Source organism: Propithecus coquereli, unplaced genomic scaffold (genome assembly GCF_000956105.1).
Source record: "Propithecus coquereli isolate 6110/MARCELLA unplaced genomic scaffold, Pcoq_1.0 Scaffold1, whole genome shotgun sequence".
NCBI classification, from domain to species: domain Eukaryota; kingdom Metazoa; phylum Chordata; class Mammalia; order Primates; family Indriidae; genus Propithecus; species Propithecus coquereli.
The window spans coordinates 14,557,047-14,573,239 of record NW_012133857.1 but is presented as its reverse complement, the minus strand read 5'-3'; the positions used below and the strand labels follow the sequence as shown (position 1 = coordinate 14,573,239).

The following is a 16,193-nucleotide window of genomic DNA, read 5'->3' as shown; positions in this document are numbered from 1 at the left end:
GTACTGGGGGGCTTAGGGTCACAGTTGGGAGGAGCTCTGCCTTTGGTCCAAATGACAGAGCAAGGCTGCATCTCCCATCACAGCAAGGACCCTGCCTGGTAAACGTGTCCCCGGAATGTTCACTGTCACTGATTTCACCAACTGGGTAATTCATTCCTGCTGTGGGAGGATGTGGAGAGGTGGGCTGGAGGTGTAGAACAATGAGGTCCCCTCCTCTCAGGGGAAAATGAGAAGAGGGTGTTCAGGGGAAGCCCTTAGCCCACTGGGCCCAGCAGCTGAGCCTCCGAAGGGGTGGTGTAGTCCCCTGATAAGAGGAAGCCACAGCCTCCTCTCCTGCTCCTGTGCTCATGAGGTTCCCTCCGCGCCCTCAAACGGACCTGTGCCTGCAGTTGTCCTCCTGGGGCCAGAGGGGCCAGGTTCAGACTGAGCCCCTGAAAATCCTGTTAAGGGTCAGAAGATGTAACTCATATGTCCTGGCTCAAATTGAGCTCAGCAATGGCATAAACATACCTCCTAAGTGACATCGCAAGCAACACAGAAAAGCCCCTGAACACACGAACGCTTACCTATTAGTACATTCTCAGGGAATGAAAACCACCCTTGGAAGTGATTTCTCACGTAGCTTCTATCCTTCTCAACCTTGCTCTGCTGGGGCTTCCTTGCTGTAGTTGGATTCAGAGGTCCAGGCTTGGATCTGGCACTTCTATCACATTTGACTGGCCAGAGTCAATGGCAAGCCAGCCCAGATGCAAGGGAAAGAGACTCCATCTCTTGATGGGCAACTGCCAAGTCATATTGCTAAGGGTACAGAAACTGGGGACATTTCTGCAATGAATCCACCACCTATGCTACTGCCCAGTGCAGAACATCACTCCCCCCCACTCCTGTGAGAGCTGGGGTCTTCCTCCTGAGCAGAGGATGTGGTTATGGCAACCTCAGACTCCGATGGTCTAGGAGGAGTCAGGGACGGAATGAATAGACACTAGCCTGCTGGCCACACAGAAGGGTGACAAGACAGATGAGCAGCTAGTAGCCACTCTTCCCTCCTGACTGAGTGGGCCTAGGCGCAAGGTCTCTGACATGGCCCCACCACCACTGCCGCCCCCGCCATTGGCACAAACCCCTGTACTGCTCTTTGGGGGAATCGCTCATCGGTCCTGACTTCAAAAGGGAAACTAGACATCAGGGAGGTGAAGGCAATAAGGCTGCTAACCCATCTTCCCAGGATAGGCCGGGGGCCTGCACCCTGGGTGTCATCTTTCTTGCAACTCTGAGATGCACCCTCTGATAGCAGTAGTGAGGGTTGAGGCCCGCCAGGTATTCATTTCCATTTCCTTCTGGAAATGGAAGAATTTCTCTTAGAAAATGATCCTTTCCCTCTTGTAGCATATCCATCCATCCATCTGTTCCGGAAAACTTTATTACAGAGTTCCAATAACCCTCCAGCTCCTGTTCTAGGCCATGGGGATACAGAAAGGGACAAGAAAAAGTTCCTCCATTCAAAAAGCTTCCCCACTCTGAAGGCCATAAAACATGTAAACAAGCAGGCTGGGCGCAGTGGCTCACACCTGTAATCCTAGCACTTTGGGAGACCGAGGTGGGAGGATCACTTGAGGCCAGGAGTTTGAGACCAGCGTGAGCAAGAACGAGACTCCATCTTTACAAAAAAAAATAGAAAAAATTAGCTGGGCCTGGTGGCTGCACCTGTAGTCCCAGCTAATCTGGAGGCTGAGACAGGAGGATTGCTTGAGTCCAGGAGTTGGAAGCTGCAGTGAGCTATGATGAGGCCACTGCACTCTAGCTGCGCAACAGAGCGAGACTGTCTCCAAAAAAACCCCAACCAACCAAGCAAACATGTAAACAAGCATACATGTAATGCCAGTTTAGGTGATTGTTATGAAGAGATAAAGCAGAGTAAAAGGACAGAAACTGGGGCAAGTGGTCTGTAAGGTCTGGAGAAATGACATTGGGTGAGACCCGAGTGATGGGAAGATCTGGAGGAAGAGCATCCCCAGACTTGGAATAGCCTGTGCAAAGGCCCCGAGATGAGAGAAGCAGAGGGGTGGCTGCTGTGGCTGGTGCAGATGGTGGGAAGGCGGGGAGTGAGCTGGAGAGGTCACAGGGCCAGTTCAGCTGGGACCTCAGGGTCATGGGAAGGCCCTGGGATTTCATTCAAATGCAGTGGGAAGCCATGCGAGGGTTGAGAGCAGTGATTGGCTCTGGATCACATGAAAAAGAGAAACAGCCCTCTGGCTGCTGTGTGGGGAGTTGATTAGGGGCAGGGTCTTGGGGGAAGAGGGGAGGCCAGCTAGGAAGAGCCAGCAGTGGCAGGTAAGAGATGAAGGTGTTGTGAGAGGACGGCAGCGGCAGTGGGGACGTGACGCTGAGCAGGTGCTGTGTGCTTGGAGGTAGACAGGGCAGGTCTTGCCGACGGGTGGGTTGTGGGATGTTAGAGAACAGTGGGCCGTGGTGATGTTTGCTGAGATGAGGAAGCCCAGGTCGGGGAGAAGAATGGGAGGGGCGAGGGCTTGGTCGAGGACATGTCACATTTGCAGTGTCTGGTAGACACGGGGAACTGAGCAGGCAGTGAGCCCAGTGCTGTTTGATAACACCTGGGATGCCATGTGATTCTGGGGGCAGACCACCCCGATTCAGGGCTGAGTGTGGGACCCTTCCCCAGCATATTGCATTATCGAATTCCTGTAGCTGTGGTGATTGTTTTGGGGGTGGGCACATGAATCTTGGTAATCCAGTGGGACTCAGACTTGGGACATTAATTTGGAGCTATTGAGAGGAGAAGTAGCTCCGTGAGGATGCGGTGGAAGCTGTGGGCCGCTATTCTGCCACCAAGGCGGGGGGGGGGGGATCTGCTGGGAAAAGGACAGAGCGTGAGAGTGAGAACGAGCCAGGACAATATCGCTTGGACTTCTGGGTTCAGCTGTGTCTCTGCTGGCCAGTCCCCCTTCTGAGGAAATTTGAGTTTTTTCTCACTTGCTCCAGAATGGTTCTTGACTAATAGCAGACTAACAAGTATGGACACAGTTCGAAGATGAAGTGAGGACGTAGGAAGGAGGGAGAAGGGCGTTGGTGTGGGGACACAGTTGAGGTGTCCCCACAGCCTGAATAAGCCACAAGGCATGCCAATGAATGAGACTCTAAAAGTCAGTTCTCCATTGACCATGTGCAAAAGCTACAGCTCTGAGATCCAGCAACCACACAGAAAGTCACTGCAGCAGGCCTCTCACCAAAGGGGGTAAACGTGGGTCCCTTCCTGCCCCAGACCTCCACCACCCACGGTGGGGCAGCACCAGGAAGGAGTGAGGGTAGGCACTCTTGGAGCAGCTACCCCACTCACAGTCTTGGGGTGCTGGGGCCCAGCTGGGTCACGTGGGGTCCTAGAATCTTCCTCAAAGATCCATTTCCCAGGGTTTCCTGACTGGAGAAGTGTACGGACAGAACCTCTGGGCAGAGGTGATAAGACAGGTGACAGCTGGTGCAGAGAGGGGTTGGCTGTCAGCTCTTCTCCAAGTGTCTACTCCCCTGCCCTGCCCTCCCCTGCTAATTCACCACATCCCTGCCTCATCTCTCTCCTCCCCACCCCTACCTTTACAGTGTTCATGCATCTGTCTGGTTGCTGTCCAATTCTTAGTGCTGAATTCCACCTTCCCCAGTGAGAACCACCAGGGATCAGGTGAGGACCACTTTGGAGGCATGAAAGGGGCCATGGGGTTTCTCAGGGTGCAGAATCCACCAAGTCAACCCCTGGGTCCTGCAGGGCAGGCAGCTGTGCCAGGGTCTGCATATGAGGGTCACGTATCTGGGGGTGGGGGTGCAGCTGCCACAGAAGAAATGCCCGAGGCAGGGGCCGGTGGGAGGGGCCCTCTTAGCACAGCCCACTCCCAGGAGACCCGCTCACCCCTCCGCAGGCCGTGGGCTGTGAGCACATGCAGAGGGCTGATCCCATTGGGACCCTCACTGACCCTGCTTTCTTCTCTCCTTTCCACCCCTCCCTGAAGGGGTCTGCTGAGGACCTCTGGGGGGACTCTGGTAGAGGAGGGGAGAATGATGGAGGTGGCGTGGGAGGATGGGGAGAGGCCCCAGGATGCTGGTGCTTCTGTGCCAGAGGCCACCCAGTGGTCCTGAGGGTGCTTATGTCTTGCTCTCTGTGCTGCGTCCCTTAGCCCAGCCTCCAGGAGGCTCCCCCAGCACGCTCCCCACCAGGTGCCTCACCCAGCACACCCCCAAACCCCACCTTGGATGGTGCCACCCCTCTGCTCCTCAGCCCCTGTGGTGGCTCCTCCCTGCCCGCTGGCTGGAGTCTGAGCTGGTCCTGGTGGCTCTGAAGGCCCCAGCACCCTGCTGCCCCCAGGTTCATCATGTCTGCCAGTGCCCCAGCCCTGGGCCTCTTCCCTGTCTGGGTCTCCCTCCTTCCTGGGCTCCAGCCCTCTACTTACCCTAGACTCAGAATGTGAGATCTTTTCTGTGCTCTTGGAGTGGAGGGACCTTCATTAATTTCTTTGCTTCTCAAATGCATAGACCAAAATAAGAGAATCCTGATTGCTCTGCATTGTCTGTAAAATTTACACAAAATAAACTTGTTTGATGTGACTATGAAGCTTTTAAAATTTTAAAAATTATTGTATAGTAAAATTGACTTTTTTGGTATAGTTCTGTGAATTATAAATTATAATACACGTATAGATTCATATAATCGTCATCACAACCAAGATATAGATCAATCTGTCACCCTAAGAAACTTCCTGTGGTGCCACTTTGTAGTCAAAACTTTCCCATTGCTAACTAACCCCTGGCAGGCACTGATCTGTCTGAGAATGTCACATAAATGGGATCATACAGTATGCAACATTTTGAGATTGGCTTCTTTGACTCAGCATAGTGTCTTTGAAATTCATTCATATTGTTGTATTTTTCTTTTCTTTTCTTTTTTTTTTTGAGACGGAGTCTCGCTCTGTCACCTGGGCGTGAGTGCTGTGGCATCAGCCTAGCTCACAGCAACCTCAAACTCCTGGGCTCAAGCGATCCTCCTGCCTCAGCCTCCTGAGTAGCTGGGACTACAGACAGGTGCCACCACACCCGGCTTATTTTTTATTTTTTGTAGAGACAGGGTCTTGCTAAATTGCCCAGGCTAGTCTCAAACACCTGGGCTCAAGTGATCCTGATTCCTCAGCCTCCCAAAGTGCTGGGATTACAGGCTTGAGCCACATCCAGACCTAATAGTATTTTAAAGAAACTTGAAAAGATGATATTTTCTATTTGTCCACGTAATTACTTCTCCTGGGGCTTTCATCCCTACCTACTGCTCTGAGCTTCCATCTGGGATCTTCCTTTAGCATTCTTATAGTGTGAGTCTACTGGCGATAAATTCTCTCAGCTTTTGTTTTTGTGAAAATGTCTTTATTTCACCTTCATTAAAAAATCAAAGTATAATTTATATACAGTGAAATTAAGACATTTAAATATGCAGTTAAATGAGTTTTGAGAAATGTGCACATCACACAGTCCACCCCTCATCAAGGTACAGAACATTCCTGTTGCCCCAGCAGTTCCTCTGTGCTCCTTTCCAACCAACCTTGACTCCCAGAGGCAACCGCTGTTCTGATTTCCTTTCTGATACATTAGTTTTGCATGTTTTAGAACTTCATATAAATGGAATTATACAGTATGTTCTGTTTTGGGTCTGGGAGTTTTTTTTACTGAACATAATGTCTATAAGATTTATCCATGTCATTACAAGTATCATGAGTTCTTCACTTTTTATTGTCCAGTGGTATTTCATTTTATGAATATACCATAATTTATTTATCCATTATCCTATTTATAGATCTTTGATTTGTTTCCAGTGTTTGACTATTATGCATATAACACTATGAACATTCCTGTACACATCTTTAATTGAAGAAAAAAAGAAAAATGAAATATCCAAATTAATTTTCAAATTAGTTGTATCATCAGAAATATGTGAGAGTTTCATTTTCTCTACATCCTTGCCAACATTTGGTATTCTCCGGTTTTTTTCTTTCATTTTAGCCATCATAATGGATGTGCAATGGTATCTTATTGTGGTTTAAATTTGTCTTTCCCGGCCAGGTGCAGTGGCTCATGCCTGCAATCCTAGCACTCTGGGAGGCGGAGGCAGGGAGGATTGCTTGAGCTCAGGAGTTTGAGACTAGCCTGAGCAAGAGCGAGATCCCGTCTCTACTATAAATGAAAGAAATTAGCCAAACAACTAAAAATAGAAAAAATTAGCCGGGCACAGTGGCACGTGCCTATGGTCCCAGCTACCTGGGAGGCTGAGGCAGGAGGATCGCTTGAGCCCAGGAGTTTGAGGTTGCTGTGAGCTAGGTTGACGCCACAGCACTCTAGCCCAGGCAAGAGAGTGAGACTCTGTCTCAAAAATAAATAAATAAATAAATAAATAAATAAATAAATAAATAAATAAATTTGTCTTTCCGTAATGATCAATGATTTTGAGTAAATTTTCACGTATATAGTGGCCATTTGGATATCGTCTTTTACAAACTATTGGTTTAAGCCTTTTGCCCATTTTTATTAGGTTGTTTGTCTTTTTGTTATTGAGTTGTAGAAATTCTTACAATCTGAATATGAGTTCTTTGCCAGATATATGTATTTTGAGTATTTTTTCTTCCAGCCTGTAGCGTAAGTGCTGTCTTTTGACGAACAGAAGGTTTTAATTTGGACAAAGTTCAATTTATCAGTATTTCATATTTAGTGTTTTCTGTGTCCTAAGAAATCTTTGTCAACTTTGAGGTCACAAAATAATTCTTGTAAGATTTCTTCTAGAAGCTTTATAATTTTAGCTTTTGTTTAGGCGATGATCTATCTTGAATTAAGTTTTTTGTCTATGGTGTTAGGGGTCAAGATGTTTTTTTAAAATTGAAAAATTCAGGCAAGCTGTGGTGGCTCACACCTATAATCCTAGGACTTTGGGAGGCCGAGGCGGGAGGATGGCTTGAGCCTAGGAGTTCAAGACCAGTCTGAGCAACATAGTAAGACCTCTACAAAATATAAAAAACATTAAAAAAATTAGCCAGGCATGGTGGTGCATATTTGTTGTCCCAGCTACTTGGGAGGCTGAGGCAGGAGGGTCACTTGGATCTAGACGTTCGAGGTTATAATGAGCTATGATGATGCCACTGCACTCCAGCTTGGTGACAGAGTGAGGCCCTGTCTCTAAAAAAGAAAGAAAGAAAGAAAGAAAGAAAGAAAGAAAGAAAGAAAGAAAGAAAGAAAAATGCATTTCCTTTCTGCATTGAATTATCTTGGTACATTAAAAAAAAAAACCAGTAGACTATTTAAGTGTAAGTCTTTTCCTGGCTTTTCTATTCTGTTTTATTGATCTGTTTGTCTTTCCTTATACCACACTGATTTGATTACTATAACTTTATAGTGAGTCTTGATATGAGATAATGTAAATCCTTCACTATTGTGCTTCTATATCAAGAATTTCCCAACTGTTCATTGATGTATGAAAATACAGTTGATTTTCACATATTACCCTTGTATCTCGAAAATTTTGAGATGCTTCTTAAAAATTTTAAACAACTTTATTGGGATATAATTCACAAACCATACAATTCACCCATTTAACATGTACAATTCAATGGTTTTTAGTACACTCACAGATAGGTACAGCCATCACTGTGGATATCTTGCAAGCTTGCTGAATTCCTTTATAAGTTCTAGTAGTTTTTTTTTTTTGGTAGATTTTTTTTGGGAAATTTTTATGCACATAATCATATTGTTTGTCAATAACACAGTTTCATTTCTTTAAACAAAAATTTTAAGGCATTTTATTTATTGCACTGGCTAGGACCTTTAGTATATTGTTAAATAGAAATGGTAAGAGCACATTTTTTTTTTGTTTTATTTACATATGTTGTTTTTGAAGGATATTTTCTTGAGTGTAGAATTTTAGGATGGCTGGCTCTTTTTCCCCCTTTCCATTTCTTTCTTTCTTTTTTTGCCCGGGCTGGACTCAAATTCCTGGGCTCCAGCGATCCTCCCGCCTCAGCCTCCTGCGTAGCTGGGATTACAGGTGCGCACCACGGCGCCTGGCTTCTGTCTTCTTATCTCTCAGTGAGCTGATACCCACCATTTAGGTTGTGAGGAAAATGGGGATTATCCTTCCAGATAACGAAACACAAGACTTTCACGACTGTGTGTGAGTGTTGGGAGTAGGGGAAAGGTAAAAAACTGACTAGTGTAACAACCAAGGCCTGTACAACATTATCCTTCTCAAACAGGCACGTGCCACACACTCTCTGTCACACACTCCCACTTCCCACGTCCGTCAGTGTATTCCTGTCTCCCCCACCCCTCCCCCATGAACTTCACACCGACATCCCCCAGCCTCAAATGGCCTTTTCCCTACATCCCCGCACCCTGGCGTCTCCCACACTCACCCTACACGTTCCTGGTACACTCCTCAGTGATCCTGGGGCTGTGGCTCTGGGGGGCCCGGAGCCTCACGATGTCAGGTGGGTCTTCAGAGGCCAGGATCAGGCAGAGAGGGGCCCCGCCCATGCACAGCCACCCTCATCCATTCACTTGTGGCCTCGAGGCCCTGAGGGGGACAGAAGTAGGCAGGAGAGCACTTAGCACATCTGAGCCTGAGAGGGGGCCCAGGCTGGCCCTGGGGGGCTCGCGGGGTTCCTTGGGCACCGTGTGGGTGGGTTAGACACGAGTCAGCAATTCAGCTCTTCTCTCCCCAGGTGATCACTGGTAATAGCTGGGCGTGCACACTGTTCTCCCCTCTGTGTTCATTACACATATGTGTCTAATTATGTTCCCACATAGTTTTGTTCACATAAATGGGGTCATAATAACAATCTGCAGTTTTTCACTTTATATACACATTTTGGATATGCTTCCTCATCAGTAATACAGATCATTATTTTTAAGTTACATAGTATTTTATAGCATAAATGGACTATAAACCATTAAATCAGTCCCCTAGTAATGACTATTTAAGTTATTTTAACTAAATGTTATTACCAAAGACTGACTGTTTTAATACGGCTTATATCAATGGGCCAGTATTTCTAGTGTCTTGCCTTTGAAGTTAGGGATTTGGCCATTTCTGGCAGAAAAGACTGGGCAGCACTTTTGTCTTTTCCTTGGAGGGGGCTCAACTGTTAAAAGCCATCTGGTGCCTGAATAATAGCTGCCCTTATGACATCGGCAGTGTCCCTCCTCCACTCCTACTGTGCCATGGCTGAGGAACACAGACCTGAGGGGATTCGAACCATCTACACCCAATCCATGCGTGACCAATGGTGAGTAAGAAAGAGCTCTGTTTCTCTTTCATGGACACCAAGGGCACACTGGGCTTGTCAGAAGTGTCCCCATGGATCTCTCAGGATGAGGGGCCCTGGCCACTGGAGACTCTGAGGACCCTGGAAGCTGGGGATGTGTAGGTTATTGAATGGAGAGGGAGGGACAGCAGCCTCACTTGCCTTCCCTCTAATGCCGCCTGCAGGAGAAGCAGCAGAATAAAAGTAAAAATAATCTCCCTAAAAAAGATGAGTCTCAGAAGAAAGAGAAGCCAGCCTCAGCACCACTAACCCCACAGGCGCAGGCAGAGGTAGGAGGAGCCCTGACCTGGATGTCACTGATCCTTGTGTCCTAGTGTCTTTTGCACGGTCCTGAGCTAAGAGTGGAAATAAACTCCTTGTTTGTCTTTTCCCCCATTTCCTTCTCAGGCTAAAACTCTGGCTCTGATTGAGAAACTGAGAGCGGAGCAGGCTAATATGAAAGTTGTAAAGGTATGACCGCCCAGACGACACAGGGCTGGGGCTGTGGGGGCTGTGTTTGTGGAGTGGAATGACCAAGACGGGGGAAGCTTGACTTAGTTAGAACTGTGTGTGTGTGTGTGTGTGTGTGTGTGTGTGTGTGTGTGTGAGAGAGAGAGAGAGAGAGAGAGTGTTTGACCTCGTGCATGTATGTTTGCTTGTGAATTAAGATTTAAAGTATGAAAGTCAAGGAAAGTGAAAATGGGGAAGAAACAAGAGAGGCCAACCATTATGGGGTGGGGGAAACTTTGAATACTACGACGTGACAGAGGGAGAGAGAAGGTCGTGCATTTGCGCTGGAGTCAGGGGTGAGAGGGCAGGACCAGCAAAGATGCCACTTCTCCAGCAGGTGGGAGGGGACTGAAGGGAAGAGTCATGGATCCCAGGTAGGTGGTCAGGCCCAGGTGGAACATGGTAACCCTTTGACCCCCAGATCACAGGGTTCTTCCTCTGGACTGGCCAACCAGGCCCATGCAAAACCAGGTGAGGGAGCTAGGGCAGGTGTACCCCCACTTTGCAGATGGGGACATTGAGACTCAGAGGTGAGGTGTCCATGTCCATTAATCTGCAGGTGGCAGGGGTGGGGAACCTACCTCATCTCTTGGGTCCAGCTGTTACCCTGCTCAGTGTTCCTGAATTTCAGAAGGGACAATTGTTGACAGGGAATCAGGGCCTTTCCTGGCACACCTAGGGCTGAAGTGGGTGGGGTGCATTCTCTGAATGTCCTTCTTTTTTTCTTGAAAGCCCCCAGAAAACCAAAAGAAGGTCTTTGACAAAGATACAGCAGTCGTAACAATCCAGGCCTGGTGGCGGGGCACACTGGTACGTCGGGCGCTGCTGCACGCAGCCCTCCGGGCCTGGAGCATTCAGTGCTGGTGGCGGCTGAGACGGTCCAAGCTTCTGAGGAAGAGGCGGCGGGCAGTGCTACAGTCCTTTTCACGGGAGGAGTGGGCAGCAGTCACACTGCAGTCCTGGGCCCGCATGTGGCGCGTCCGCCGGCATTACTGCCAGGTGCTCAACGCTGTCCACATCATCCAGGCCTACTGGAGGTGCCACTCCTGTGCCTCCCGGGGTCTCATCAAGGGCCAATACAGAGTCACAGCCAACCAGCTGCAACTCAAGCTGGAGATCTTGCTGGGCTCTGGGCCTTACATTGTGACAGAGTGTATTCCCCTCCCAATAAAGGACTGAAGTGGTCTTTTCCAGACATTCTCTGTTTGACAAGCTCCAGGAAGTCAGGGCAACTGATGGCAGATACTCGGCATCTCATATACCGGCTCTGAGGAATTGGCAGAAGGATTCTGAGCCCCTTGTCCAGACTGAGCAGAGACTGCGATTGATTAGCTATGTCTGCCACGGGTAGGAAAGTCGGGGGTACAGATCTGCCCTTGGCCAACTCCAGGGAGCATCATTCGTGTTTGGCCTATGTAAATGGTGCGCTCTCCCTAAGACTGTGTATAGTGGAAGCCTTTGGGAGGGTGGCCAAGACAATGGCAGCATATTCTCCAAGAATTCACCCTTTTGGGTCTAGTTGCTCAGAGCTGGTTCCCCCACCCCCATGACTGAGAGGAGCCCGCCCACCCCAAGCGTTGTGAATCCTGTCTCCCCGCCTAGCTGGGGACTGTATCCTCATACTCAGCTTCTAAGTCAGAATCTTGAGCCCCTAACTGGAAGCTGTTAGAGACCACAACCCAAGTTCTCACTCTCACAGCAAACACCATCCATCCCTTTCCTCAAGCGCCTGCTAGCTAGGACTCATTCTCCTCCAGACCCACCCTATGTGGATGGCTCCTTAGGCAAGAGAGCGGGGAGAAACATTCCACTGCCAGCCCAGCCCCAGTGAGTGTCAGGCTATCACGGAACCAGGAGGGAGGAAGCATTAGTCTTGTCTCCCTTACCCTCTCCCCAGGCCCAGCCTCTGCAGGGGCTGGTCCAGGCAGAGCTGGCTCCTCTGAACATCCCTTCCTATGAAATGCTGCCACTTGGGGTTGGGATTGGGCCCCAGGTGATGATCAAAGGCCAGTTTAGAGGTCAAGGTCTGAACCTCTGTTTGTGTGGACACTGCTGTCCTGTGGTTCCCCGCAGAAAGGGAGGAGTCTGGGATCTGGGTCATTCTCCACTGAGGCTGCAAGCTCAGAGCTCTGTGTCCAGCCATGCTCCCTTGACTCTGCCCTGGTGAGCTGGTCCCTTGGCTCACAGAGGTTCTGTGATGCTGCCCAGATGTCTTGCGCTCTAGCGCTCTGTCTTGCTCCTGGGTGTGGGCTCTGTATTTCCTGCTCTATCCTGCCACATTCTGCCCTTGTGTCTCACTGAGGGCCTGGGTCTCCCCCACCCACTCAGAAGGATTTCTTTCCCCTTGCCTCCGTTTGTCTTGGGTTTAGTGTCTCAGGGCAAAGAGCTCTGTCCTAGGTCAGATCTCTGGCTCTGCTTCCCGCTGCTATGTGGCCTCTCAGAACCCAGTTTCCTGAGCTGTGAGCTTGGACTAATGATCCCCACTGTTCAGGGTGAATGTCAAGTACCATAAAAATTCAGCATCTTCAAAACATCAAGTTCTACACCTTAAATATATACAACTTTAATTTGTAAATTATACCTCAAGAAACCTAAAAAAAAAAAAAATCAGAATCAGCAACAAAACAAGGAAAGAGGTCACATCCATAAACCTTAAATGCTGGTGGCCATGGAAAAAGCAGCACATTCCAAGGCCAACTGGGAAGGCCCAGCAGAGCCTGGAGGTGTGCCCATTGTTGCCAAGGTCCCCTGCTCCAGGCCCCTCAGTGGACAGGGCTAGGGAATACATGCTGTGTATATGCACAAGCAATACACATGTCTAAGTTCACTTCTGTATCTAGATTGAAATCTATGAGTTCACACGGATACCTTCAATCCCAACCCCAAATCAGAGTTCTTTCTAGTTTGTTCCTTTCCATATTTCTAACTCCTATATCTAAGGTGCGACTCCTGGCTCCCATTATCCTCAATCAGTTTCTCACTTGATCTTTCCCGTGTGCAACTACCCTCCCGTGGCCGCTGCTGGCCTCTCACACACACAGACACTGCCCCTGCTGTGCTTGAGCTCTGACACGCCACACGTGGCGCTCAGGACCTGGCTCCCTCACTGGTCTGCCGATCCATGTAAATGCCCTGTACCCAGCTTGGCCTGATGCTCTCTGTGTGGACATCCTCCTCACTGCGCACGAGTTCTGAGTTCCTCTGCTGCCAAGGATGCCGTTCTCATCCCGCTGGATATGATACCCATTACTGGTGAGACATTGTGCCTGTGTGGACTCCTCCTTCCACTGCCGGGGCCGTGCTGGGCATCTTTCCTGTGCCAACGCTTCCTCCCCCTTGGGATGCTCACCTGGCTCTGGGCCGTGATGGCTCTTTCCCCAGCTGCACCTACGTTGCACTGCCCAGCCTAATGCCTCTCAGGTTGAATGATTCAGGAAGGAGAGGAAAAAACAAAATAAAGGCAAGGACAAGAGAAAACTGAATTTCCAATTAAAAAATAGAAATAAACCATTTGCAGAAGGAAATTCTCAGCCACTGCCTAAAATCTACTTCAGTGTTTTCACCCCAAATCTCAAGGAAACATAACCACAACAAAAACCCAGAAATTGTCCATGAAAAAATGGATCAAAATGTTCAAGCACAGGGTCAAGCTTAGACTTCCCTCTCTCACTGCAAATTCACAGGAATAACAGAAAAGAAATACATTAATTTAAAAAATCTCTAGTAGTATCTAAAATATAAGAACGGGGCCTTCAGTGCACTGAAATTATGTGGAATCCCTAACAGACAGAAGGCATATGTGAAGACTGAAAGACAATAAATTGAAGCTCTAAAAAGGCCTTAGGCAGGTGCAAGAGTGGCCATGCAGTCCCTCCACCTGGCTGGCAGCTGGACCCAGGGGAGGAGGGTCGGGTGGGAACACACACAGAGCAGCAGCTGCTGATTTCTCTGCAGAGCTGTGCAGTCGGCCAGGGAGAGCCTGTGGCCAGGGGGATCTGTGACTGGCCTGGGGAGACATGGCAGGGTCTGGTGCCAGCGGACAGCAAGGCCCCTGCTCAGAGGACCACCCATCGACATCCCACCCCTGACAGCCCACGCCACAGAGAAGGAAGACCCAGAAGCTCCAGTGTGGGTTGGATGTGTGCTCCTGAGTATAGAGAGCGGAGGGAAGGGAGGTTCAGAGCACTGATGAGAGGATTCTCAGCATTGAGGAGAGTTTTTAAGAGATTCATTAGAAAGAATCACAGTTAAAGGCAGTTGACCAATTGCACCGAGATGATTGAAAACAGGAGGAACCCAAAACATGTGGCACAGTCTCAACTGCTACAGATAAAATATCAAAATCTTTAAAGAGGAAATAAGACCTACTGTTTACTGACCAAGGAGTAAGTCGGATTGACTTCAGCTTTCTCAGCAGCAACATGGGGTGCAAAGAGAGAGGGGAGCCACACTCCTACTGTCTGAAAAAATATCTTTTTAAGCAAATAATTATAAACTCACTGCAAATGTTATCCAGGTGTTATCCCATATCTCCCCTGCAGTCCATGGAGTCAGGGATGTGGCACTCATTGGCCGGCTACGGGGAAATAAAACACAAAGATGAGTACTCAGATAAGCATCAGCAAGCTTTGGAGGAAGGCGGAAATCTGACAGCCAAGGGAAAGACATAAGAAGGAAAATTTAAAGAGTAAAATTACTATCCTCGTTGGATGGAAGAAGACATCTTGGGTACAAAGGAATAAATCACTATTAAAAAACCACTTATGGACCTTAGAAAGGAATCGTGATTGTCAAAATTAAAACCCAAAAGATGGGATGAATAGCAGAAGGGACATATAAGTGCAGATTAGCGAGTGGAAACTTTGACATGAAGAATCCTCCTGGATTGCAGCACAGAAGGGCGAGAAACAAAAAGATTAAAGAAGTGAAAGATGGGGCATTGGTCCAGAAGTTTCAGTCATGGCTGAATGTGCATTTCTGAGAAAGGAACGACAGAGATGGAGCAGAAACTTTGAAAGCACTGATGAGTTTCCCAGAGTTTAAAGAGACTCACTTCCTTTAAAAGGTGAAGGAAAACAGATGGCACTCCATGATGTCATAACTAACTGATGAATATAAAATGCTTACATATTTAAAGAGGAAAAGAAATCAACAAATTACCTCCTAGGGGATGTTTCAGATAGACACCAGCTTTCTCGGCAGCAGCACTGGGTGCAACAGGAGAGTGGGAAGCAATATTGCTAATGCTCTGAAGGAAAATCAACTTGAGCATCGAACGATATACTACCCCAAACATCATCCAAGTGTAAGGGCAAAGTGAAGGGCATTTTTATTAACTCAAAGACATTTTTACTAATTCTTAGTTTAGTCTACACCAAAAGTCTCTGAAAGTATTTCTGGGAAATTAACTCCATGACAAAGAAAAATGAATCCAAGAGAATGACACAAGAAGTAGTGATGAGTATAGATGCCACCAAAATGTATTGTCATGACCAACAAGATTCTTCTATTAAAATATGTATATATCTATAAAAATATGTATAGTATCTCAAATGATACCAACATAGGAGGTTGCTAGAGGCAGTGGCTGGAGAAATGGAAATTGGGCTAATATTCTTACCTGATTTGGGGCACAAGTGACACTGATTTGCTCCAGATGCTCCACGATGCAAAATAAAATATGTGTTAAAATTTAAGTGTAAGTATAGGAGAAAAGGAATAAGGTATAGAATTTCTATGTAACTTAGAAATTATGTTTGACTAAAACAGAAACCTAAAATACAGTGGGTCAAGCTAGAAGTTTGTTTTTACATCACATAGAAGGCTGAGCAAGGACGGGCCAGGCCTGCTGTGGCAGCTCCACAGTGTCATCACGGGACTAAGCACCTACTATTCTGTCACCCCCTCCTTCCACCACGTTAGGGAGGTAACCCGTGTCCTCCAGCTCTCAAGTGGTTACTGGAGTGCTGGCCATCGTGTTTACATTTCAGGGAAGAAGAGGGTTAAGGTGAAATGGTAAAAAGGCCCATTTGAGCCCAGGCGGCCTCCTTCAAGAACTTTCCCAGAAGACTCACCCAGCAACTCCTGCTGACATCTCATTGGCCAGTAAGCATCACATGACCACACCAGCTGCAAGGGAAGCTGAGCAATGCTATTCATTTGAGTGAGCATGTTGCCAACGCCAATAAAATCTGTTCTTTTGCGAGGAAGTGAGGATGCAGATATGGGTAAGCAACTAACACAATTTCTAAAATAGTAGAAGGAAAAAAATCATCAATCTCAAGACTCACTGAAAGCTCAATTAATTGACAAAAGACAGGAAAAGAAAAATGAATCATAAGAAAAAAT

The 16,193-nt window shown here is 47.7% G+C and overlaps 1 protein-coding gene across 1 annotated transcript; it reads left to right on the top strand.

Moving 5' to 3' along the window:
• Nucleotides 1-10,304: 10,304 nt before the first annotated feature.
• On the top strand, nt 10,305-11,038 carry IQCF1 (IQ motif containing F1). The gene is made up of 2 exons (XM_012640093.1): nt 10,305-10,316; nt 10,578-11,038. The coding sequence occupies exons 1-2, from the start codon at nt 10,305-10,307 to the stop codon at nt 11,022-11,024; spliced, it is 459 nt and encodes a 152-aa protein (XP_012495547.1). The 3' UTR covers nt 11,025-11,038.
• Nucleotides 11,039-16,193: the final 5,155 nt, after the last annotated feature.